We start from the raw sequence: 27,733 nt of genomic DNA, 5'->3' as shown, positions 1-27,733 counted from the left end.
TTTTTCTTCTGCTTGAACAGTGTACTCTTCTTAAGCTGATGCTCTCAAAAGACCCTGCCTCAAGACCAACTACAAGAGGTATCCGTGCCAGAAACCCATTGCGTCCACTGCAGGGCCAGTCTGTCAATGATATACTTCCAGAAGACCATTTTCGCCTCTCTCGTCAGCGGTCACACTAGCATTCCAGCTCAGGATCAATTTTCTCTTTTATGTCTTACAATGTATCTTCTTAGGAACAGTATTTTACTATGATTCTATATATATATATATATATATATATATATATATATATATATATATATATATATATATATATATGTATATATATATATATATATATACACTCTTGTGATTGTGAGTGAATGAGGCCATTTCTTTGTCTGTTCCTGCCACTACCTCGCTAATGTTGGAAAGTAAAGGTGAAAGGATGGAGTGAAAAAAATTTTGAGCGATCGGGGCCTGAACACACAGGAGGGTTTGTGTGCAAGGAATAGAGTGAATTGGAACAGTATTGTATACCGGGGTTGACATGCTGTCAGTGGACTTAACCAGGGCATGTGAAGCATCTAGGGTAAATCATGGAAAGGTCTGTGGGTCCTGGATGTAGTTAGGGAGCTGTGGTTTCAGTGCATTACACATGACAGCTAGGGACTGAATGTGAACAAATGTGGCCTTTTTTTTTCTTCCTGGTGCTACCTTGCTGTTGCGGGAAACAGCAATTAAGTATGATGAATAAATATATATATTATATTATAATATATATATATTTTTTTTTCATACTATTTGCCATTTCCTGTGTTAGCGAGGTAGCGTTAAGAACAGAGAACTGGGCCTTAGAGGGAATATCCTCACCTGACCCCCTTCTCTGTTCCTTCTTTTGGAAAATTAAAAAAAAAACGAGGGGGAGGGTTTCCAGCCACCCGCTCCCTCCCCTTTTAGTCGCCTTCTACGACACGCAGGGAATACGTAGGAAGTATTCTTTCTCCCCTATCCCCAGGGATATATATATATATATATATATATATATATATATATATATATATATATATTTTTTGTCGCTGTCTCCCGCGTTTGCGAGGTAGCGCAAGGAAACAGACGAAAGAAATGGCCCAACCCACCCCCATACACATGTATATACATACGTCCACACACGCAAATATACATACCTACACAGCTTTCCATGGTTTACCCCAGACGCTTCACATGCCCTGATTCAATCCACTGACAGCACGTCAACCCCGGTATACCACATCGATCCAATTCACTCTATTCCTTGCCCTCCTTTCACCCTCCTGCATGTTCAGGCCCCGATCACACAAAATCTTTTTCACTCCATCTTTCCACCTCCAATTTGGTCTCCCACTTCTCCTCGTTCCCTCCACCTCCGACACATATATCCTCTTGGTCAGTCTTTCCTCACTCATTCTCTCCATGTGCCCAAACCATTTCAAAACACCCTCTTCTGCTCTCTCAAACACGCTCTTTTTATTTCCACACATCTCTCTTACCCTTACGTTACTTACTCGATCAAACCACCTCACACCACACATTGTCCTCAAACATCTCATTTCCAGCACATCCATCCTCCTGCGCACAACTCTATCCATAGCCCACGCCTCGCAACCATACAACATTGTTGGAACCACTTTTCCTTCAAACATACCCATTTTTGCTTTCCGAGATAATGTTCTCGACTTCCACACATTCTTCAAGGCTCCCAGGATTTTCGCCCCCTCCTCCACCCTATGATCCACTTCCGCTTCCATGGTTCCATCCGCTGCCAGATCCACTCTCAGATATCTAAAACACTTTACTTCCTCCAGTTTTGCTCCATTCAAACTTACCTCCCAATTGACTTAACCCTCAACCCTACTGTACCTAATAACCTTGCTCTTACTCACATTCACTCCCAACTTTCTTCTTTCACACACTTTACCAACAAAGCGACAAAGCAAAATAAATATAAATAAATAAATGATATACTTAACTGCTGTTTCCCGCGTTAGCGAGGTAGCACCAGGAAATGGACAAAGAATGGCCCATCCATTCATATATATATTTATTTATATTCATATATTATACTTTGTCGCTGTCTCCCGCATTAATGAGGTAGCTCAAGGAAACAGATGAAAGAATGGCCCAACCCACCCACATACACATGTATATACATACATGTTCACACATGCACATATACATCTCAATGTATACATGTATATACACACACAGACATATACATATATACACATGTACATAATTCAAAGTCTGCCCTTACTCATTCCCGTCGCCACCCATGCTCGCCCATATACATACATATCAACATATACATACACAGACTTATACATATAAACACATGTACATATTCATGCTTGCCTTCATCCATTCCTCTTGCTACCTCGACTCACCGGAAATAGTGTCCCCTCCCCCCTATATCAGAGAGGTAGCGCCAGGAAAACAGACAAAAAGGCCACATTTGCTCTCACTCAGTCTCAGGCTGTCGTGTGTAATGCACAGAAACCACAGCTCCCTATCCGCCCATATCCTGGCCCCACAGACATTTTTTTTATATACATAATCGCTGTGAACAGATGTGGACTTTCTTCATCTGTTCCTCGCACTACCTCACTAATATGGGAAGTGGTGATCAAGCATGAGAAAAAATATATGTAGATATATGTATATTTATGTATATGTACACATTCCTCACTTTATGTAGGATCACTATGGGTAGTTTTGTAAGGAACTTATTTCTACCAGTTCCTCTTTTTATGTTTGTCAAAATTTGCTACTATGCAGGTGTGTGGTTGAAATTGCACCTAGACTTCAGTGAGCATGGGTCTTGGTTGGAGCACTAGTTCCTGGTAGCAGGTCAGTCTCGCAGTTACCAACATTGTATACAGATCTGTGCCACTTATGCAATTTTGGTGTATCTGCTAATGTGATTTTCCTGCAACCTACTGTTTTTTTTTTTTTTTTTTTTGCATCCAAATGTCCAGCAACATCTGCCCCACACTCGGCTGTTAAACAGAAGAGAACCCTTCTGACTTTAGAAATGAAACTAGAAATCTTATGACGTGCTGATGCTGGTGAAGAAGCATCAGATTTTGGTGTGCTTAAAGCCAGAGTGCATGTACAAGCCACAGGATATAGTATAATGCAAAAAAAATTTCAAGGTACTGTTGTCTGCTCTGCTCCACTGTCTGCCAAGGTAACTGCAAGGTTAGAAATCCACTTATGGAGAAAGTGAAGGAAATGCTCTTGTTATAAATAGAGCAGCATATAAAGAAGAAAAGCAGACTTAGTAATCTTCAGCTCACATCTTAAGCTATGACAGTTTATGTAAAGAAGACAATGTAGCTGAACCAGATTCATTTTAAGCAAGTAAGAGAATTCCAGATAAGTTTATTAGATGTCCGAAGTTACGTAACAGAAAGGAAACTTGAGAATATGACAGTGCTGACCACAAAGCTGCTGCACATATCCCATGTTTCTCTGTAAGTTTGTTGGTTCACTAAATGCAATTTCTCTTTTTGGCAAGGTTTTCACAGAAGATAACCTCCGCATAAAGCAAGGGGTTGGTGTATTTCTTTTAAGTGGTAAATTTTTGATTACAGATGAGTAAGAATATTGATCATGACTTAGAAGAATTGTCATTGTGAACAAAAAGATTTTAGCTCATAAAGCTGTTGTAGTCGAAAGATTTGACAGAATATTTGCAATAGAAATTGGCATACTATAAAATTCTTATTAGCTAAGAAAGGATAAGATTACTTTTGTGGATGGATGAACATTTACGATGCTTTCAGAGTACTTGACTGTATGACTATACCTTCCATTTGCTCCCCTTTTTTAATGCAAGACACTTGTAATATATGGTAGGTTTTAATATTTTGCAGACCTCTATTCATATGTTATTTTGCTGATTATAACATATCCAATATATTTTCGTTACCAAATACTCTTCCCATGATTTCAAAAAGGATTTTATATTCAGCATTGTATAGTTATGCATAGATACAGCTATCAGGTTCTGAGTTTAGGGTGGGGAAAGGGTGAAGGCAAGACTGTAAAATTTGGATGATATGTATAGAGGAAGAAACTGTACATTAGAGAATGAGATATCAAGGTTGATATGATAATTACAGAAAGGTTTGTGGGGCTTGGTTGTGGATAGGGGAATCTGTTTTCAGTGCATTATACCTGACAGTTTGAAAGTAGACGAGAGCAGATGAGGCAGTTTCTTCCTATGTTAATGGCTCCACCCGTCTAACACAAAATTGTGAACATGAGGAAAAATGGTAATGGGCTTTTGGTAGATGTTAGAAGTACTGTAAAAACAAGTCTTTATATATCAGAATGGTTGGGAATTAGGTTGAATGAGGTAGTAAGTGCATAAAGAAAAGCAGAGGAAATTTCTGTGGAATTAAGGGAGAGTATGGGAGACATAGAATACACTGGAGAGAAGCATTAGAGAAGGATATAAAGGTGTAAAAAATGTGCTACTTTGTATTTCTGCACAATGGAGGAAGCATAAGGGTTCCAGAAGCTAGTAAAAATGTACAGTTAGAACCAGATAAAGGTTTTGAAGGATAGGGTGGTTTGAAAGTACTTTTTGTTCAAAGATCTATTCTTTAACCTGCATTGTGAATATGGTTGAAGAAAGGGACCATGGTAAGTTAAAGATGGTTCATTTGCCTTTGCTGTGATGATTCCACCATTAGTGACCAAATATATCCAATTTCCCAACCGTAATAATTGTCTTGAAATAATGTTAGGAAAAACATGTATGTTTCTTTCCTGCATACCTTTTTGCAGTGTACAACAGGATTGTATAATAGTTCAAAGTTTTGTTACACAGAAATTGAAAAATTTAATATAGGTTGACAGTCCTTCCACAAATTATAATTAAAAAATGTTTTGTCATGTTTGTTAGGGTAGCTGTTTGTTGAATCAGTTTCCACTTCATCAAACCTTACTAATTACAGTATAAAATTGTTATTCACTGATTCAGAATTGTAAGTATAGCTACATGTATAACAACAACAATGTATGTATGTTCATTATATATTTACATATGCATATATAGCCTCCAGATGTGCTTTAGGATATACAAACTTTCCTTGTAGATATGATGATTTTTTGCATCACTGAAGATTGTAACATTCAGTCACATACCTTGCTTGGTCCTTTATCATGGAGTTATATTTATCACTTCCCACAAATAAGGTTTTGTCTTCTTTCTTTGTGTTCACCAGCTTGAGTACTCTTACAGTCAAGAATGATTTTGAGATATCTCTATTAGTCTTTTTAGAAATTATTTGCACTGATTATATGTACTAATTTGTGGATACTTTGCAGATATTAACTGACATAATTGTGAGGCAGTCCCACCACCATTAATGGTCAAGTTTCTGTTGACTTTGAAAGAAAGTGAACAAAGATCAGTCTTGCAAAAGCCCACCAATAGTTTGGGGTTACCCAACCTCAGGCCCTATTTGTTTGGATGACAGGGTTACTCTTGAATATTATGCGAGTGAGCATTAGGAGAGCTGAGTGATGCACCTGGTGCATATCTGCTTTAGCTTTTGGGCTGTGAAGTAATAAGCTTGTGTTCTTGGCATGGCTGTAGGGGTGGGTGTTAAGTGATGTATTTTGATTGTGCCTGGCATGGCTATGGAGCTGCTGGCAAGTGATAATCCTGGTATGGCTTTAGACTTGGCCATATGCTGCTGAGTGATGTAACTGACATGGTCATAGGGCTGCTGACCAGTGTGCTTGACATGACTATGAAACTACTAAGTCAAGTCTCCTTTTTCAGTTTTAAAATGAGATTCTCATACTCAGAAACCATTTTTTAGTAGAAACATTCGTAGATTCTGTGCCAATGAACTTTAGACAAATTACATGGTGGGTTTGATTGTCAGTAGATGGAATGTTACTCATATGCAGGCAAATTGTTGTTATTCTTAGGACATTGTTAAGTATCTGGTAAATTTATGTATGTTAAAGGACTTATTTGTGCTTTCACGTGGCTTTGATCAGATACCTGCATGTCTGTGTGATTAATAGGTTAAATGAGAGGTACCTGTATCATAAACCAGTGTTATGAGGCATGTCATTATTTTTACACCATTATCTATTAATTAGTTTGAACAATAATATGATACTGTCAGAGCATTTGCAAAGTCACACAGATTTGTGTTGTCATTCATTACCAGCTTTTATAAGCACTTTTTTTGTTTTATAACATGCTGTTTCTGTTGAAATGGGTTTATGGTTACCGAGTTTAGATTTATATTTGAAATTACATGCCTTGATTGGAAACTTTCTACTATATTACATTTTTAGCTGAGAATTTCAGATGAGTAATATCACTGCAATAGGTAGTTGACAGAAATCAGTTGAGCAATCATTTGAAAGCATTTACTGGTGCAAATGCAGGTAATAATCCTACAGCACACAAAGGCAGAGCTACTCATTGTAAGGCTCATCTTTCACAAATATAGCATACATAAATTTTTTTTCTAGATAGCAAATATGTTTGTTACTAGCATTAAGTATTTAAGCTTGATTACTCTGTTATATTGAGGGACATCATTTTGGCAGATCGATTATTCCTTTCCTTCTCGAGTGATTTTACCAATTGCACGTAATTCTGCTCGTCCACTTTTTTTCTTAATTTTTCAAGTACAAGGATATGGTTGTGACTTTGGGAACAAACCATGGAAGATGCATTGTAGTCCTATCCACCTCTGTATGTTCAATTTATTTTGGAATTGTTATTTCAGAGATGCCTTAGCAGGAAACTTGGTGGTAATGTTGCTGCTATCAATCGAGTGGTTATTATTTCTTTGCATGGTTTACCTTTTTTACAGTTTGGACCCAAATTTGATAAATGATCCAGTTTTTGGACGAGTGACAACATATGAAGAACTGAGAACTTCATGGCTCATTCTCAATGAAGCATAGAAATTACCTCATATTGGAGATTCTGTTCTCTCATTCCAGTACCAGATTATGCAGAAACATTTTACACTTTGTTGTTAATTGTGCCAGCTATATAGGTTCATTATTAAAGTCATTGGGGTTGAGTTTGTTGTCAGCATTGTTTTGCTATGCATAGTTTTGTTCACAATTTTTCTTCATTTTCAAATAAAATAGTAAAGAGAATGCCCGTAATAAGTTCAGTGTGGCTAACATGCTTAGTTTGCACTACTTTGAATTTGATAATGTAATCACTTGCCATTGTGGGATATACAGTAAAAATGTAGTAAAGAAAAGGCAGTTATACCATTGCCTGTAGATTTGTTTGTGACCATGTTACAGATAATGAATGGGGCTGGTGATAAAGATGGCCTTTCAGTAAAAGAAAGGTGGTTTCAAAGAAATCTTAATTTTGGGTGTCTGTAATGTAGCCATTGCTATGCTACTCTGGGCAGAGGGCCTGACGAAATTCGAGTATCCTTTTGTTTTTATAAACATTGTGTAATGCATGAAGATGATAAACTATTGATTTAACAGTACACAAGTAATTCCTTTCGAGATTAATGGCTAACTCATGCTTACGAGTGATTCGAGATAAAATTTGTGAAATAGACTGACCAGTGTGGTTATATGCTTTCATTTTTATCAACTGTTAGCAATTCAGTACAGTATTACAGAAATGACTTTGGCTCTAGAAATGAAACTACAATTTTAATAAATTAAAGACATCATTCTACTACTCTTTGTAGGTTTTTTGGTCCAAATGCTTGCAATGCACTGGAGTGATTACTTTTCCATATGATTTTTGTTTTCATGATGGGCAGTGCTCTGCAGGTTGGACACATTGTACATAATTAAACTACTGCAATGAATGCTTTGCGAGTTTTTTAAATTAAAAGTTAAAAGTATTATATATTTTTAATCTTGCATATAACCTGCCCATTATTAATTACTTTATGGACCTTTTCATTTAAAGATAATCTTACGTGAATTTTGTACAAAAGCTTCTCCATGAAGCTGTTTGGCTTGTGTCACCAGCATGTTTGGTGATGGAGTGCCTTGTCAAGATTATCTTACTTAGAATGTAGAAAATGATGTTTAAACATAGAGATTTATAGACACATTAGTGTTACATAAGCCTGGTGTGACTGATATCCTCCTGTATGTGGTTAAACTGGAAGTCTACTTAATGCAAGCATACACATTTGTTTTTTTTAAATACTAACTCCAATCCCATTTACATGGGGTTTATCACATCAGCCAGAATAAACTTGGAAAAGCTAGAGGTTTACAGCTTGATTCACATGCTATCAAAAGAGAGGGATCCTTGAGTCTCAAGGAACGTGACCAAGGGTACGATCAGGTCCCTGGAAATCCTCTCTTACTTTTCAAAAGTAGGGATAAAGCAAGGTGCCAAGAGAGGAATTTTCCCTCAAAGGCTCAGTCATCTGGTTTTAACATTAACCTTGCTCGTGGGAAATGGTAAGCATGTATGAAAATATGAAAGTATACATAAATTTTTCATAAATATTCGCCATTTCCTGCATTAACGAGGTAGCATTAAGAACAGAGGACTGAGACCGAGAAGGATTATCCTAGCTTGGCCCCCCCCTTCTCTGTTCCTTGTTTTGGAAAATTAAAAATGGGAGGGAAGGATTTCCTAGCACCATACAAGCCTTTAGAAAGAGGTCCTGAGTAACACCAAGACTTTTTCATTGACGCTAGTCCTTGGGGTGATCATGAATATATTTTTTTAATCACCATGTCACAGGTGTCTTAAAGGGGCAGGAACGGGGTCTGAAAATCCTTTCCTCCTATATCATATGATTTGCTAAATTAGGAACAGAAGGAACAAAATGAAGTGAGGTTCAGTTCCTGAAGCTACTTCACTATGGTGGGAAGGACAAGAAAAAAAAAAAAAAATGCAGCTCAGCTTCCTGCTTTGCCACATTCCCAGCACTGCACACCATTTTAAGATATTGCAATAGCTGGTTTGTTTTATTTCCTTACATATAATGTTAGTTTAACAATTTTTCAAAAGTGTTTCATTTCTGAAGCATGTATCCAATTTAATCTTGGAATGACTTAGCACAAGTCACAGGGAATTATCATGTATCCAATGTGTTAAGGAAATGAAACAGAAGGCACATAGGTACAGAGTAACTGCTGGTTTTGCTTGAAATATAAATACTGAATACCATGAATACATGGTATTTTGGAGGGTAGAAGCTGTTTTATCCCAGTGATAATTCTTTGGGATCCACATTAAAGTGCAGCCCACAAAAAAACATCTGTCCCACAGTGCAAGAAAACATTCATCATAGTTTAAAGAACATTTCTCAGGTAGCAAGTCTTCCAAGATTAAAAGATTGGTATAACATTCCCCTAAAATATTACAGTAACTTTCACAGACATTATCTTGCACCACAATCAATTTCAAGTTAAGTGAAAAAAGTAAGAACTAATTTTGTGAATACAAATTCATCAGCACACAAAACTGACAAAAATATTCAACCCATGTGGTCAATAATAACTTAATTCCACTGAAGATTTAAAGATTGCTAGCATATTTTTTTATTTCAATGGAATAATCAACCTACAGTAAACACATATTAAGTAGTTGGAAAGGATCACAATTTTGCGCGTGATCAAGATATTCCTATGAGTCCATGGGGAAAATGAAACACAAAAAGTTCCCAAGTGCACTTTTGTGTAATAATCACATCATCAGGGGAGACACAAGAGAGAAATCTAACAGTCAGTTGATATACATCAAAGAGACGAAGCTAAGACGCCATTTGGTAAACGTGATTGGACAATCACGTTTACCAAATGGCGTCTTAGCTTCATCTCTTTGATGTATATCAACTGACTGTTAGATTTCTCTCTTGTGTCTCCCCTGATGATGTGATTATTACACGAAAGTGCACTTGGGAACTTTTCGTGTTTCATTTTCCCCGTGGACTCATAGGAATATTAAGTAGTGTATGTATCCAAAATGCATACATTACATCACTGTATGTGACCCAATATGTGACTGCTGTGGAGAGAATTTATTGGAGTTGGGCAGTAGAAATTAACAGCCCTGACAACTTGAGTGTCATAAACAAGCTTAGTATCATTACCCACTGAGAGAATTAATAACATCCACACTCATTGACCCTTGGATATCACTAAAGCTCCAAGATAGCCTACCCGGGTCTCCTTTTTTGCCACTTTGTCCTGGTGGTCCTGGATCACCCGGGATACCTCTCCCAGGAGGTCCTCTGTGTCCACGAGGACCCCGCTTGCCATAGCAACATTCACCCTTAGGTCCTGGTTCCCCTGGGGTACCTACAGGACCTGGAGTACCTGCTGGCCCAACTAGACATGTTGCTTCAGGACAGTGACCTGGTTCACCAGTAGGACCCTTGTTGCCCTTGTCTCCATAGTCTCCTTCTTCTCCAGGACTGCCCGGGTCACCAACCTTGTTGTATGCTGCGATTTAAATTTGAGTGAATAAGATCCAGTAATATACAAAATTCATTATAAATACTTCACATGTATCATATTTATTTACTAATTAGCACTTCTGAGGACTGTAAAATCTTGGAGTAACACAGTCACCTAGATTCACAACTGCACCCACCTATGTCACTATTTCCATATACCATATCCATCCATGCCTCTGCCCATGTGTTGCTCCCTAGTTTCTACATGTGTGTATACCTTCCTGTCAAAGATCCCCTTCTACGGGGATCTCGAAGCACTCAGAAAACCTGCTACATCCAATAGATGGGAGCACAGATTAAGAAGTGTGATGCAGTTGTGTTTTCCTTATTGTGGGTCATGTGCAAGTCATCAGCCAGTATGTTCAGGTTGGAAGTTGCATCTTGGGCATGGGATCTTGTGATATTTGTAATGATGAAAAGACAGGCACATGTCTGGCTGTGACTCCCCAAAGTTTAAGTGTGAGGACTGGGCACTTGAAAACTGATAATTATTATGATACCTCCTTTTTTCTAAAAACAGCTAAACCGGATGTTTCTTCCCCCTTTTGCATTTCCCCCTTCCTATAACATTTTAACCTTTTAAAGTCAGGTCTACAAGCACCTTCAGAGCCCTGAGTAATATGTACATTCTCTTACTCTTTTTCCTTTCAACTGAGATGGCCTTGACTGGGTCATGTTTTGTCCATACCTTGTGAGAAGAGAACTCTAACACCTAAATCACTCTATTTCCAAGGGTATGTAGTTCTCCACACTTACTTGGCCATCAGCCTCCCCTCAAGTAAAAAATAGAATGTAAAGATGTGTACAATGTACTCATAACGTTCTTTTAATAAGTTCCTTTGTATTCTGTGGTCAAATTGTTATTAGCGTTCGTCTATAAACTTGGTATGGATAGAATATTCATCAAAAGGGAAACTTTAATGACTAATAAGGGAATTCCTCATTTACTGTGGAAAACTATTTTGTTTATAATGAATTTAATTATCCTGTTGTCATCTTGGAATGCAACCCCCATCATGAATGAGGAAGCCCAGAACTTGCACTTGTACTTGCAAATGACACTCCACTGAATATGCTTCCTATACCCTGAGACCTATGCTTCTAGGTCAGTGTCACATATTTTGCATTAAACCACCTGACAACTTCCTCCCATCTATAACCCTTCCTCCCAACATACAACTCCCCTCTCCGCTTATCCACTAATAGCTTCCTCCTCCTTTGCACCAGCTTTTCCCCATATTCCTACCCTAAACATATCCCTTCAACTTCATGTGCACATACAAACCTCCTCTTCTTTCCATAAAACATTTCATCTTCATCTGTACATCCTTTAAAAAGACCATTATTCTGTAATCTCTTTTGTCTTTTGTCTAAAAGTTGCCAATATCCCATTCTTTTTTTTATAAAAGATGTTTATCTCATTAACTGTGAATAATTTTAAACAAGTCATGTAAGATGAGCTTTGAATTTAGGACACCTAGCCTAATGAATATTGATGTGCAGTATGTGGTATGATATGGTTCAGGTAGTTAGCCAGGAGCGGTAAACAAGGATGTAATGCATCAGAAAACAATTACTGGCAGTTCATACAATGTTTCCATATCCGTTGCCCAGATTTTTTTCCCATCCAGCGGGTCAGTGCCCATCAAATGCTGAGGAGGACAGTACATCAAAAGCTACTAGAGCAGAAGAGAAAAAAGCATTTAAATGTATGTATGTATATATAGATGACATTCTTGGAACTAGAAAATTATAAAATAATTGCATAATGTAATTTATATATCTTATGGCATATGGAGAGGTACATCATACAGCTGGAAGAGTAGCAACCTGAATATTTATTCATCTGGGATGCTCACCACACTTGCACGTAAAGTTTTACCATGTTGTTACATGTGTTATTTATTTTAGAAGTTATAAAGCTAGCAAATGGTTTGGAAAAGAAAAAATACTGAAAAGTTCCATGAATGCCATTAATATATCTATGTATACTCAAAAGTGCAAAGACTACTGCTTGCTATAAATATGGCTGAAATTTCAAAAGGGACATATAAAATGAGAATGTGTAGATTAGCACGAATACTGATTGTTATCCTAACAATGTTTGAGAGTAGATTAATTCGGCCCTGAATTCCTGATCTTTGCTCCTGACTTATACAGTACAGTCTCTTACATCATCACAGCTTTCTCATCTCACCTATGATACATCTAGCATCAGTAGCCTCCATTTTCCCCTCCACTAACACCTCCCCTAAATCTGTCTACATCTCACTCACCTTAAACTTACAACTTTTTACCACCTTTTATATCTCCACTCATGATCCAAGTTCTTGATGTAGCAGACGATTTTTGATGTCCCTCTCCACCTTCAATAACCCCTTTCATATCATTTCATCCTCAACTAAACCTTACTTTCAACCATTAACTCCACTCCACCTTTACATAATTCTCCTTCCCCTTCAACATGCCTAAACGCTTCCCTGATCCCCTTTTCCCATGTACTAACCTGCATCGATGGCAGCCTTCATGCGGATTATGGCAGCTACGAGCAGGTCAATCCTGGTTTCAAGTTTGCCAATAAGGTCGATCCTGTCCCTGACCAGAATGTACTTAGAGAGTAGGACTGATATGTCCCAAGGGCACTCCTCTGGCTCTTCCTGCCAGAATGGGGAAGGAAAGGGGATCATCTGTTAAACGTGCTAAAATACAGACAAATATAAGCCAAAATGAGAGAAAGCAAAACAGATATAGTAATACACCCATAGTGAAGGGAAGTAAGAGAAACAAGTGAGTAAAAATTGATAATATAAACCTACACAGAGAGACTTAAAATGTGTTTAGACAGATATGACTGACAAAATAGACAAATACAGGTCGTGAAGTATGAAAACACCAGAAACCTATGAACAGAAGATGTACTGGCACACAGCAAACAACACAAAAGTAAAACAGTGACAGTCTGTACAGACTTAGTACATATTGCTAGTAAATAACCAATGGACACGTTTTAGGGGCTCCTGCAGCTTTGAGGTTCCAATCCACTCACGTGGATGGAAATGGTGTGCTCCTCTGGAGTGAGAAGTCCTTAATAAGACTGTACTCCTTTTCACTAGTTGATAATAAAACAGCCTTGCTAAAGGCAACTTCTCATTCCTGATGGTAATCACTGCCAGGTGTAGTCTGGTTGTGTTACTTGCATACATATAGATTTGTGCGCTGGAAAGGGACTAGTGATTGGGAATACCCGGTTTAAAAAGAGATATACATAAGTATACGTATGTAAGTAGGAGAGATGGCCAGAGAGCATCATTGGATTACATGTTAAGTGATAGGCACATGAAAAAGAGACTTTTGGATGTTAATGTGCTGAGAGGGGCAATTGGAGGAATGTCTGATCATTATCTTGTGGAGGTAAAGGTGAAGATAAGTAGAGGTTTTCAGAGAAGAAGAGAGAATGTTGGGGTGAAGAGAGTGGTGAGAGTAAGTGAGCTTGGAAAGGAGACTTGTGTGAGGAAGTACCAGGAGAGATTGAGTGCAGAATGGAAAAATGTGAGAGCAAATGACGTAAGGGGACTGTCTGCACCAGATGATGAGGCAAGGTAGACTGCCTACACCAGACGATGAGACAAGGTAGTGGGGGAGGAATGGGATGTATTTAGGGAAGCAGTGATGGCTTGCGCAAAAGATGCTTGTGGCATGAGACAGGTGGGAGGTGGGCAGATTAGAAAGGGTAGTAAGTGGTGGGATGAAGAAGTAAAATTGTTAGTGAAAGAGAAGAGAGGCATTTGAACGATTTCTGCAGGGAAATAGTGCAAATGACTGGGAGATGTATAAAAGGAAGAGGCAAGAGGTCAAGAGAAATGTGCAAGAGGTGAAAAAGAGGGCAAATGAGAGTTGGAGTGAAGGAGTATCATTAAATTTTAGGGAGAATAAAAAGATGTAGTGGAAGGAGGTAAATATAGGTCGTAAGACAACAAATGGGCACATCAGTGAAGGGGACAAATGGGGAGGTGATAACAAATAGTGGCGAAGTGAGAGGGAGATGGAGTGAGTATTTTGAAGGTTTGTTGAATGTGTTTGATGATAGAGTGGCAGATATAGGGTGTTTTGGTTGAGGTGGTGTGCAAAGTGAGAGAGTCAGGGAGAATGATTTGGTAAACAGAGAAGAGGTAGTGAAAGTTTTGTGGAAGATGAAAGCCAGCGAGGTGGCAGGTTTGGATGGTATTGCTGTGGAATTTATTAAAAAAGGGGGGTGACTGTGTTGTTGACTGGTTGGTGAGGATATTCACTGTATGTGTGGTTCATGGTGAAGTGCCTGAGGATTGGCGGAATGCATGCATAGTGCCATTGCACAAAGGCAAAGGGGATAAAGGTGAGTGTTCAAATTACAGAGGTATAAGTTTGTTGAGCATTCTTGGGAAATCATATGGGAGGGTATTGATTGAGAGGGTGAAGGCATATACAGAGCACCAGATTGGGGATGAGCAGTGTGGTTTCAGAAGTGGTAGAGGATGTGTGGATCAGGTGTTTGCTTTGAAGAATGTATGTGAGAAATACTTAGAAAAACAGATGAATTTGTATGTAGCATTTATGGATCTGGAGAAAGCATATGATAGAGTTGATAGAGATGCTATGTGGAAGGTATTAAGAGTATATGGTGTGGGAGGTAAGTTGCTAGAAGCAGTGAAAAGTTTTTATTGAGGATGTAAGGCATGTGCACGAGTAGGAAGAGAGGAAAGTGATTGGTTCCCAGTAAATGTCGGTTTGCGGCAAGAATGCGTGATGTCTCCATGGTTGTTTGATTTGTTTATGGAATGGGGTTATTAGGGAGGTGAATGCAAGACTTTTGGAGAGAGGGCAAGTATGCAGTCTGTTGTAGATGAGAGGGCTTGGGAAGTGAGTCAATTGTTGTTCGCTGATGATACAGCACTGGTGGCTGATTCGGGTGAGAAACTGAGAAGCTGGTGACTGAGTTTGGGAAAGTGTGTGAAAGAAGAAAGCTGAGAGTAAATGTGAATAAGAGCAAGGTTATTAGGTTCTGTAGGGTTTAGGGACAAGTAAATTGGGAGGTGAGTTTAAATGGAGAAAAACTGGAGGAAGTGAAGTGTTTTAGATATCTGGGAGTGGATTTGGCAACAGATGGAACCATGGAAGTGGAAATGAGTCACAGGGTGGGGGAGGGGGCGAAGGTTCTGGAAGCGTTGAAGAATGTGTGGAAGGTGAGAACTTTATCTTGGAGCAAAAATGGGTATGTTTGAAGGAAGCGGTTCCAACAATGTTATATGGTTGTGAGACATGGAATATAGATAGGGTTGTGCGAAGGAGGGTGGATGTGTTGGAAATGAGATGTTTGAGGACAATATGTGGTGTGAGGTGGTTTGATCGAGTAAGTAACGAAAAGGTAAGAGAGAAGTGTGGTAATAAAAAGTGTGGTTGAGAGAGCAGAAGAGGGCATATTGAAATGGTTCGGTCACATGGACAGAATGAGTTAGGAAAGATAGACAAAGAGGATATATGTGTCAGAGGTGGAGGGAACGAGGAGAAGTGGGAGAGCAAATTGGAGGTAGAAAGTTGGAGTGAAAAAGATTTTGAGCGATTGGGGCCTGAACATGCAGGAGGGTGAAAGGCGCACAAGGAATAAAGTGAATTGGAATGATGTGGTATACCGGGGTCGACATGCTGTCAGTGGATTGAACCAGGGCATGTGAAGCGACTGGGGTAAACCATGGAAAGTTTTGTGGGGCCTGGATGTGGAAAGGGAACTGTGGTGAATGAATGTGGCCTTTTGTCCTTTCCTAGTGCTGCCTCGCGGGAGGGAGGGAGATGCTATTTCATGTGTGGTGGGGTGGCGACGGGAACGAATAGAGGCAGCACGTATGAATTATGTACGTGTATATATGTATATGTCTGTATATGTATATATATGTATACGTTAAAATGTATAGATATGTATATGTTTGTGTGTGGACATGTATGTATATACATGTGTATGTGGGTGGGTTGGGCCATTCTTTTGTCTGTTTACTTGCGCTGCCTTGCTCATGCAGGAGACAGCAACAAAGTAAAATAAGATAAATATAAATATATATTTTATATCATACTTAATTGCTGTCTCCCGTGTTAACAAGGTAGCGCAAGGAAACAGACGAAAGAATGGCCCAACCCACCCACATGCACATGTATATAAATAAATGCCCACACATGCACATATAAATACCTATACATTTCAACATATGCATACATATACCTACACAGACATATACATATATACACATGTACAGGTTCATACTTGTTGCCTTCATCCATTCCCACGCCAACTCGACACACATGAAAAACAGCACCCCCCTATACGCGCACGAGGTAGCGCTATGAAAAGACAACAAAGGGTACATTCGATCACACTCAGTCTCTAGCTGTCATGTGCAATTGCACCGAAACCACAGCTCCCATTCCACATTCAGGCCCCACAAAACTTTCCATGGTTTACCCCAGACTCTTCACATGCCCTGGTTCAATCCATTGACAGCACGTTGACCCCGGTATACCACAGCGTTCCAATTCACTCTATTTCTTGCATGCCTTTCACCCTCCTGCATGTTCAGGCCCCAATCGGTCAAAATCTTTTCCACTCCATCTTTCCACCTCCAATTTGGTCTTCCACTTCTCCTTGTTCCCTCCACCTCTGACACGTATATCCTCTTTGTCAAACTTTCCTCACTTATTCTCTCCATGTGACCAAACCATTTCAATACACCCTCTTCTGCTCTCTCAACCACACTTTTTATTTCCACACATCTCTCTTACCCTTTAATTACTTACTCGATCAAACCACCTCACACCACATATTGTCCTCAAACATCTCATTTCCAACACATCCACCCTCTTCCGCACAACCCTATCTATAGCCCATGCCTTACAACCATATAACATTACTGGAACCACTATTCCTTCAAACATACCCATTTTTGCTCTCCATGATAACATTCTCGCCTTCCACACATTTTTCAATGCTCCGAGAACCTTTGCCCCCTCCCCCATCCTGTGACTCACTTCCGCTTCCATGGTTCCATCCGCTGCTAAATCCACTCCCAGATATCTAAAACATTTCACTTTCTCCAGTTTTTCTCCATTCAAACTTACCTCTCAATTAACTTATCCCTCAACCCCACTGAACCTAATTGCCTTGCTCTTATTCACATTTACTCTCAGCTTTCTTTCACACACTTTACCAAACTCAGTCACCAACTTCTGCAATTTCTCACCTGAATCAGCCACCAGTGCTGTATCATCAGTGAGCAACAACTGACTCACTTCCCAAGCCCTCTCATCCTCAACAGACTGCATACTTGCCCCTCTCTCCAAAACCCTTGCATTCATCTCCCTAACAACCCCATCCATAAACATATCAAACAACCATGGAGACATCACGCACCCCTGCTGCAACCGACATTCACTGAGAACCAATCACCTTCCTCTCTTCCCACTTATACACATGCCTTACATCCGTGATAAAAAATTTTCACTGCTTCTAGCAACTTATCTCTCGCACCATATATTCTTAATACCTTCCACAGAGCATCTCTATCAACTCTATCATATGCCTTCTCCAGATTCATAAATGCTACATATAAATCTATCTGTTTTTCTAAGTATTTCTCACATACATTCTTCAAAGCAAAGACCTGATCCACACAACCTCTACCACTTCTGAAACCACACTGCTCTTCCTCAATCTGATGCTCCATACATGCCTTTACCCTCTCAATCAATACCCTCCCATATAATTTCCCAGGAATACTTAACAAACTTATACCTCTGTAATTTGAACACTCATCTTTATCCCCTTTGCCTTTGTACACTGGCACTAGGCATGCATTCCGCCAATCCTCAAGCACTTCACCATGAAACCATGAACCACACATACACTGAATATCCTTACCTACCTGTCAACAACACCATCATCCCCTTTTTTAATAAATTCCATTGTAATACCATCCAAACCCACCACCTTGCTGGCTTTGATCTTCCACAAAGCTTTCACTACCTCTTCTCTGTTTATCAAACTATTCACCATTCTCCCTGACCCTCTCACTTTGCACACTCCCTCGACTAAAACACCCTATATCTGCCACTCTATCATCAAACACATTCAACAAATCTTCAAAATACTCACTCCATCTCCTCACTTCACCACTAGTTGTTGTTACTTCCCCATTAGCCCCCTTCACCGATGTTCCCATTTGTTCTCTAGCCTTACACACTCTATTTACCTCCTTCCAAAACACATTTTATTCTCTCTAAAATTTAATGATACTCTCTCACCCCAACACTCATTTGCCCTCTTTTCACCTCTTGCACCTTTCTCTTATTTTTATAATCTCCTAGTCATTTGCACTACTTCCCTGCAAAACTCGTCCAAACGCCTCTCTGTTCTCTTTCACTAACAATCTAACTTCTTTATCCCACCTCTCACTAACCTTTCGAATCTCCTCACCTCCCACCTCTCTCATGCCACAAGCATTTTTTGCACAAGCCGTCAATGCTTCCCTAAATACATCCCATTCCTTCCCCAATCCACTTACGTCATTTGCTCTCATCTTTTTCCATCGTGCACTGGTACTTCCTCACACAAGTCTCCTTTCCAAGCTCACTTACTCTTACCACTCTCTTCACCCAAACATTCTCTCTTCTTTTCTGAAAACCTCTACAAATCTTCACCTTCCCCTCCACAAGATAATGATAAGACATCCCTCCAATTGCCCCTCTCAGCACATTAACATCCAAAAGTCTCTCTTTCACACACCTATCAATTAACACGTAATCCAATAATGCCCTCTGGCCATCTCTCCTACTCACATACAATACTTATGTATACGAACAAAGTGCATATGAACATGCACCTTTATACTTACGTATATCTCTCTTTTTAAACCAGGTATTCCCAATCACCAGTCCTTTTTCTGCACACAAATCTACAAGCTCTTCACCATTTCCATTTACAACACTGAACACCCTATGTACTCCAATTATACCCTCAACTGCCACGTTACTCACCTTTGCATTCAAATCACCCATAACTATAACCTGGTCTCGTGCATCAAAGCTGCTAACACACTCACTCAGCTGCTCCCAAAACACTCGCATCTCATGATCTTTCTTCTCATGACCAGGTGCATAGGCACCAATAATCACTCATCTCTCTCCATCCACTTTCACTTTTACCCATACCAATCTAGAGTTAATTCTTTTATATGATCACATACTCCCACAACTGCCCCAAGAGTAGTGCTACTCCTTCCTTTGCTCTTGTCCTCTCACCAACCCCTGATTTTACTCCCAAGACATTCCCAAACCACTCTTCCCCTTTACCCTTGAGCTTCATTTCACACAGAGCCAAAACATCCAGATTCCTTTCCTCAAACATATATATATTTATTCTGCTTTGTTGATGTCTCCCGCATTAGCGAGGTAGCACAAGGAAACAGACGAAAGAATGGCCTAACCCACCCACATACACATGTATATACATACACGTCCACACACACAAATATACATACCTATACATCTCAACGTATACATATATATACACACAAAGACATATACATATATACACATGTACATAATTCATACTGTCTGCCTTTATTCATTCCCATCGCCATCCCACCACACATGAAATAACAACACCCTCCCCCCACATGTGTGTGAGGTAGCGCTGGGAAAAGACAACAAAGGCAACATTCGTTCACACTCAGTCTCTAGCTGTCATGTATAATGCACTGAAACCACGGAAAGTTTTGTGGGGCCTTTCCACATCCAGGCCCCACAAAACTTTCCATGGTTTACCCCAGAAGCTTTACACGCCCTGGTTCAATCCATTGACAGCATGTCAACGCCAGTGTACCACAACGTTCCAATTCACTCTATTCCTTGCACACCTTTCACCCTCCTGCATGTTCAGGCCCCAATCACTCAAAATCTTTTTCACTCCATCTTTCCACCTCCAATTTGGTCTACCACTTCTCGTTCCCTCCACCTCTGATACATATATCCTCTTGGTCAATCTTTCCTCACTCATTCTCTCCATGTGACCAAACCATTTCAAAACACCCTCTTCTGCTCTCTCAACCACACTTTTTCATTACCACACATCTCTCTTACCCTATTATTAAATACTCGATCAAACCACCTCACACCCCATATTGTCCTCAAACATCTCATTTCCAACACATCCACCCTCCTCCGCACAACTCTATCTATAGCCCACGCCTCGCAACAACATAACATTGTTGGAACCACTATTCCTTCAAACATACCCATTTTTGCTTTCTGAGATAATGTTATCGACTTCCACACAATCTTCAACACTCCCAGAACTTTCGCCCCCTCCCCCACCCTATAATTCACTTCCGCTTCATTGGTTCCATCCACTGCCAAATCCACTCCCAGATATCTAAAACACTTCACTTCTTCCAGTTTTTCTCCATTTAAACTTACCTCCCAGTTGACTTGTCCCTCAACCCTACTGTACCTGATAACCTTGCTCTTATTCACATTTACTCTCAGCTTTCTTCTTTCACACACTTTACCAAACTCAGTCACCAGCTTCTGCAGTTTCCCACACGAATCAGCTACCAGCGCTGTATCATCAGTGAACAACAACTGACTCACTTCCCAAGCCCTCTCATCCACAACAGACTGTATACTTGCCCCTTTCCAAAACTTTTGCATTCACCTCCCTAACAACCCCATCCATAAACAAATCAAACAACCATGGAGACATCACACACCCATGCCGCAAACCAACATTCACTGAGAACCAATCACTTTCCTCTCTTCATACACGTACACATGCCTTACATCCTCGATAAAAACTTTTCACTGCTTCTAACAACTTGCCTCCCACACCATATATTCTTAATACCTTCCACAGAGCATCTCTATCAACTCTATCATATGCCTTCTCCAGATCCATAAATGCTACATACAAATCCATTAGCTTTTCTAAATATTTCTCACATACATTCTTCAAAGCAAACACCTGATCCACGCATCCTCTCCCACTTCTGAAACCACACTGCTCTTCCCCAGTCTGATGCTCTGTACATGCCTTCACCCACTCAATCAATACCCTCCCATATAATTTGCCAGGAATATTCAACAAACTTATACCTCTGTAATTTGAGCACTCACTTTTATCCCCTTTGCCTTTGTACAATGGCACTATGCAAGCATTCCTCCAATCCTCAGGCACCTCACCATGAGTCATACATACATTAAATAACCTTGCCAACCAGTCAACAATACAGTCTCCCCCTTTTTTAATAAATTCCACTGCAATACCATCCAAACCTGCTGCCTTGCCGGCTTTCATCTTCCGCAAAGCTTTTACTACCTCTTCTTTGTTTACCAAATCATTCTCCCTAACCCTCTCGCTTTGCACACCACCTCGACCAAAACACCCTATATCTGCCACTCTATCATCAAACACATTCAAGAAACCTTCAAAATACTCACTCCATCTCCTTCTCACATCACCACTACCTGTTATCACCTCCCCATTAGCCCCCTTCACTGAAGTTCCCATTTGTTCCCTTGTCTTACGCACTTTATTTACCTCCTTCAAAAACATCTTTTTATTCTCCCTAAAATTTAATGATACTATCTCACCCCAACTCTCATTTGCCCTCTTTTTCACCTCTTGCACCTTTCTCTTGACCTCCTGTCTCTTTCTTTTATACATCTCCCAGTCATTTGCATTATTTCCTGCAAAAATTGTCCAAATTCCTCTCTCTTCTCTTTCACTAATATTCTTACTTCTTCATCCCACCACTCACTACCCTTTCTAATCTGCCCACCTCCCATGCTCCTCATGCCACAAGCATCTTTTGCGCAAGCCATCACTGCTTCCCTAAATACATCCCATTCCTCCCCAACTCCCCTTACATCCTTTTTTCTCACCTTTTTCCATGTTCTGACCTTTTTCCATTCTGTACTCAGTCTCTCCTGGTACTTCCTCACACAAGTCTCCTTCCCAAGCTCACTTACTCTCTCCACTCTCTTCACCCCAACATTCTCTCTTCTTTTCTGAAAACCTCTACAAATCTTCACCTTCGCCTCCACAAGATAATGATCAGACATCCCTCCATTTGCACCTCTTAGCACATTAACATCCAAAAGTCTCTCTTTCACGCACCTATCAATTAACACGTAATCCAATAGCGCTCTGGCCATCTCTTCTACTTACATACATTTACTTAAGTATACTTATGTATATTTTTTTTCTTTTTTTTTTGCTTTGTCGCTGTCTCCCACGTTTGTGAGGTAGCGCAAGGAAACAGACGAAAGAAATGGCCCAACCCACCCCCATACACATGTATATACATACACGTCCACACACGCAAATATACATACCTGCACAGCTTTCCATGGTTTACCCCAGACGCTTCACATGCCCTGATTCAATCCACTGACAGCACGTCAACCCCGGTATACCACATCAATCCAATTCACTCTATTCCTTGCCCTCCTTTCACCCTCCTGCATGTTCAGGCCCCGATCACACAAAATCTTTTTCACGCCATCTTTCCACCTCCAATTTGGTCTCCCACTTCTCCTCGTTCCCTCCACCTCCGACACATATATCCTCTTGGTCAATCTTTCCTCACTCATTCTCTCCATGTGCCCAAATCATTTCAAAACACTCTTTTCTGCTCTCTCAACCACGCTCTTTTTATTTCCACACATCTCTCTTACCCTTACGTTACTTACTTGGTCAAACCACCTCACACCACACATTGTCCTCAAACATCTCATTTCCAGCACATCCACCCTCCTGCGCACAACTTTATCCATAGCCCACGCCTCGCAACCATACAACATTGTTGGAACCACTATTCCTTCAAACATACCCATTTTTGCTTTCCGAGATAATGTTCTCGACTTCCACACATTCTTCAAGGCTCCCAGGATTTTCGCCCCCTCCCCCACCCTATGATCCACTTCCGCTTCTATGGTTCCATCTGCTGCCAGATCCACTCCCAGATATCTAAAACACTTTACTTCCTCCAGTTTTTCTCCATTCAAACTTACCTCCCAATTGACTTGACCCTCAACCCTACTGTACCTAATAACCTTGCTCTTATTCACATTTACTCTTAACTTTCTTCTTTCACACACTTTACCAAACTTAGTCACCAGCTTCTGCAGTTTCTCACGTGAATCAGCCACCAGCGCTGTATCATCAGCGAACAACAATTGACTCACTTCCCAAGCTCTCTCATCCACAACAGACTTCATACTTGCCCCTCTTTCCAAAAGTCTTGCATTCACCTCCCTAACAACCCCATATATATATATATATATATATATATATATATATTTCATTCTTTATTATACTTTGTCGCTGTCTCCCACATTAGAGAGATAGTGCAAGGAAACAGACAAAAGAATGGCCCAACCCACCCACATACACATATATACATAAACGCCCACACACACACACACACACACATATACATACCTATACATTTCAACGTAAACATACATATACATACATACATATACATACACAGACACATACATACATACACATGCACACATTCATACATGATGCCTTCATCCATTCCCAAGGCCACACCGCCACACATGAAATGGCACCCCCTCCCCCAAAGTGGTGTGAGGTAGCACTAGGAAAAGACAACAAAAGCCACATTCGTTCACACTCAGTTTCTAGCTGTCATGTGTAATGCACCGAAACCACAGTTCCCTTGCCACATCCAGGCCCCTCATTATCAACCTACTTGAGTCCACTATTGGACTTGTAGGAGTACTTTAGTAAAACATATTCTTTCTCATAATGGAGAGAAGCTGCATAAATGTTCACCTTACCCAAATACCTCCTCCCAATGGACTAATTTACTGCAGTGTATGATTGTTCATACATGAAAGAAGACACATGAATGTTCATACTACTGGAAGACCTTCCAGAGGATTCAGTCAATGAGACATTTCAGGAACCATACAGGAGAGAAAGCACATATATAATCACTGCCAAAAGACTCTCTCCCTGTGGAGTCATCTGCTGTAGCATATGATTGTTTCTACAGGTACAGAGTGTTTTGAGAAGCATGTGGAGAGGGGTTCCTGTGTTTGAGGGCAAAGATGGGTATGTCTGACAATACAGTAGCAGTCAGGGGAAACCACATAAAGATATGAGACTTTTTTGTGGATAAGGGCTCTGGTTTGGGTACAGAACATTATACATGATAGCTTGAGATTAAAAGTGAGCAAATGAGGCCAATCTTCATCTGTTCCTGGCACTACCCTGCAATGTGGGTGATGGAGAACAAGTACAAAATAATAATAATAATAATAATAATAATAATAATAACAAATATTGGGAGAAAGACACTTGGCTACACACAGAAACAGAAAAATACAGTACACCAGAAAGAAACAACAGACAGGTTAGAAAGGGAAAATTATAAAGCTAGGTAAGCAGAGTGACAGAGGCAAAAGATAGCACATCACTTACGGAACAGTCATGCTTGCAGCACCCCTGGCCAGAAATAATCAAGTTGATGATGCGGTCATTAAGTTCATCATTGCAACAGTCACTGGGCTTCTGGTGACAATCATCAGTAGATTCACAGATACCAGGAGGGCCAGGTGATCCTGGAGGCCCAGGGTAACCTCTTCCTGGAGGTCCTGGAGGCCCTTTGGGACCGTAACATGGTGGCCCTGGAGGACCTGGGAACCCTTTAGGGCCTGGCGGGCAAATTGATGGCACATCAGGGCATGTAGGGCAGGCTGGAGGGAATGGACATGGATCACAGGGCTGTGGTGTTGGTGGTACAGGGCAAGCTGGAGGGATTGGACATGGAGGTTGAGGCTGTGGTGTTGGTGGTACAGGGCAAGCTGGAGGAAATAGACATGGAGGGTAAGGCTGTGCATTTGGTGGTACAGGGTAGGCTACAGGAGGCTGAAGACACGGAGGACTGGGAGGACAGGGCGGCTGAAGATGACGTCTGAAGTCTTCTTTGCTGCTGAAGGGTTGGAGGCTGGCCAAGAGATTGTCTAGCTGGTCTAGTTCATTTTCCTCCGATGTGTTGCTTCTCACTGGAGGTACAACAACTCTTGTTAATTTCCACAGAGAAAGAAAGTGGCTGTGTGAAAACTGACAATAACCATTAGCAGAGAAGGCTTACAATCCTCATTGGTTACCTACAAGCTGCTTGTAAATACTCTGGTTTAATGAAAATTATTATTCTTATTTTGGCAGCAACTATAAGCCTATCTGAACTGGCTTAATAGTTAGTGGAAAAGGTTGTAACCTTTCTTGATGAACTTCAAAATCACCTGGAGCAATTAATACTAGCTTAGCTTTATTACTAGCTGAAATTTCAATGCATTTAGAAGGAACTGCATGTTTATGGGAAGCAGGTGTATACCCACAGAAAGCTGCTCTACAATAAATGAAAGCAATAAGAACCCTGCTGGCAGCTAAAACAGTAGCATTCAAATGGAGACAATAGCTCTATGAAATTGATGCAGCTTTGTTACTACTAAAAGCACCTACAATTTCAGTGAAAGTATACAAAATTTACAGAAGCCACTACAGGCCTACTTGTAATGAAATGACTTAGTGAAGCAGATATAGAATCACTATAAGTCATCATGAGCCTACTGGAAGTATGTACAGGTGTCAAGAATTGTGGAGTACTTTATAAAAATTGCTACTATGCAATAAGGGAGAGATTTTTAATTAATGCTATATTCCTTAACAAATATTACGACTATCTATTTATAGTGTACTAGTGTTGTATTATTACTGTATTTTCAAAATTGCACTTGTTCAATTGCATACAAATATGATTTCATTGGGATCTAAGTCCTTTTTTCAACAAAATGGGATTATTAAAGGCAATGTGAGGGAAAGCCAGGTGGCAGAAGGGGTGCAAAGTCATTCATGACACAAGACATTTTGCATTTTCCACCAAAGCAAACATAAATGTAAAATATTGTATTTCGGAGGCAAGAATGGAAATATACAAGATCTAAAATCTTCCACTTGTTTAATCAATACGTAATTTAAACCCAGGAAAGCAACACCCGGAACAAACTGGAAAGTCTGCTTTCCAGTCAATGAAACTTACAAACTGTGTGGGAGTTAACAGTGGAAGATGGTTGAGATTGTGAAGGTGGTGTTGTCGATGGGTGGGGTAGCCGAAGGCCACCTCTTCGTCGGGCTGCTGAAGCAGAGATCATCGACAGCAACAGCAGGAGCCAAGGGAACGTCGCCCATCGCTGCCTCCTGGCCATCACGCTACCCACCTGGAATGAAAATCTACTACATCTCGAGTCTGCGTGTACCAATATCTAACCTGCCCTGAACTGTTTGTTGATGATCTTGTCTATCGGTGTGACCTAACTTGCACCGACCTGACCGGCAAACTCATCCATCGACATCTGTTACCCACAAATACCTGCGGTAAATTTCCCTGGCCAAATAGGGACTCATACTGCAATATCAATCTGGCGAGGTAATCAATGAAGTAAAACTCTTGAGGTCATCAAGTCAACTAAGGTGCAGGTGAGGTATCAAAGGTGGTAGTCGGTACTCGAGTATTAAACTCTTGAACACAACAGTACGACCCTTGGAAACAGTACCGCTGCTCTTTAACTCAGGCACGTATTCAAATCCAGTCATGTCATCGAGGCTCACTACTGAAAATCAGTCAAGCACGCGAAAGTTACTGATGCACACAACATCTGGAGTTGTACCTGGTAACAAATGCACTTACGCCTACCTTGCGTTCGGTTTTAAGCTGTGGATGTTGATGCACCTCGAGGCATTTCACTCGCATTACAAGTGAGACGGTAAGGTACTTCGGCCTATAACTAGTTACACCTGCCTTGAGTTTTCTTCATACGAAAGTACCATAAACATTAGATAGAACTAAGAATATTTCATGCTCGACACACTCCTCTGAAATACGGTTTATGGACTTAATAAGATACATGAGTAACGAATACGTCAGACACACAGACACACGATTGACGAAAGTTTACCTTGTGTGTCAGGGATGGATGATGGTGGTGTGGTGGCGTGTGGCTGGTAGTATTACTGAGGCTTGTGGACCGTGGGCGGTGGGTGGCGGGGTGGAGACGACGCCGACGCCGCCCCCGCCACCCACTGGCCCCGCCCCACGCCCACCTACAGCGGGGAGACGAGGTTCCACAGCTAGGCAGCAACTTACTGT

At 40.5% G+C, this 27,733-nt stretch overlaps 2 protein-coding genes across 2 annotated transcripts in view; one reads left to right on the top strand and one right to left on the bottom strand.

Moving 5' to 3' along the window:
- Positions 1–7,890, top strand: part of LOC139746392 (eukaryotic translation initiation factor 2-alpha kinase-like) — a 35,785-nt gene extending 27,895 nt beyond the window's left edge. Inside the window, exon 17 of the mRNA XM_071657595.1 lies at positions 21–7,890. Within this exon, the coding sequence (XP_071513696.1) occupies positions 21–179 (159 nt within the window). The 3' untranslated portion in view covers positions 180–7,890. The remainder of the gene's footprint in view (positions 1–20) is intronic.
- LOC139746396 (uncharacterized) lies at positions 7,886–27,730 on the bottom strand. Its single transcript, XM_071657607.1, has 5 exons — positions 27,543–27,730; positions 26,627–26,804; positions 25,006–25,589; positions 12,979–13,129; positions 7,886–10,458 (listed from the first exon to the last, which is right to left on the bottom strand). Exons 2-5 carry the CDS (start codon positions 26,790–26,792, stop codon positions 10,103–10,105), a joined length of 1,257 nt encoding a protein of 418 aa, XP_071513708.1. The 5' UTR covers positions 26,793–26,804; positions 27,543–27,730; the 3' UTR covers positions 7,886–10,102.
- Positions 27,731–27,733: the final 3 nt, after the last annotated feature.

This window comes from Panulirus ornatus, chromosome 65, assembly GCF_036320965.1.
Source record: "Panulirus ornatus isolate Po-2019 chromosome 65, ASM3632096v1, whole genome shotgun sequence".
In the NCBI taxonomy this organism is placed as follows: Eukaryota; Metazoa; Arthropoda; class Malacostraca; order Decapoda; family Palinuridae; genus Panulirus; species Panulirus ornatus.
This window is presented reverse-complemented; position numbering and strand designations above follow the sequence as displayed.

What these genes read in the sequence shown, in the direction of transcription:
- LOC139746396 (XM_071657607.1), bottom strand. Translation starts at nt 26,792, where the DNA reads ATGGCCAGGAGGCAGCGATGGGCGACGTTCCCTTGGCTCCTGCTGTTG. An exon ending in GCTGCAAGCATGACTGTTCC is followed by an intron (nt 13,130 to 25,005) that starts GTAAGTGATGTG and finishes CCATTCTGGCAG; the next exon opens with GAAGAGCCAGAGGAGTGCCC. An exon ending in GAAGGCTGCCATCGATGCAG is followed by an intron (nt 10,459 to 12,978) that starts GTTAGTACATGG and finishes TTTAAATCGCAG; the next exon opens with CATACAACAAGGTTGGTGAC.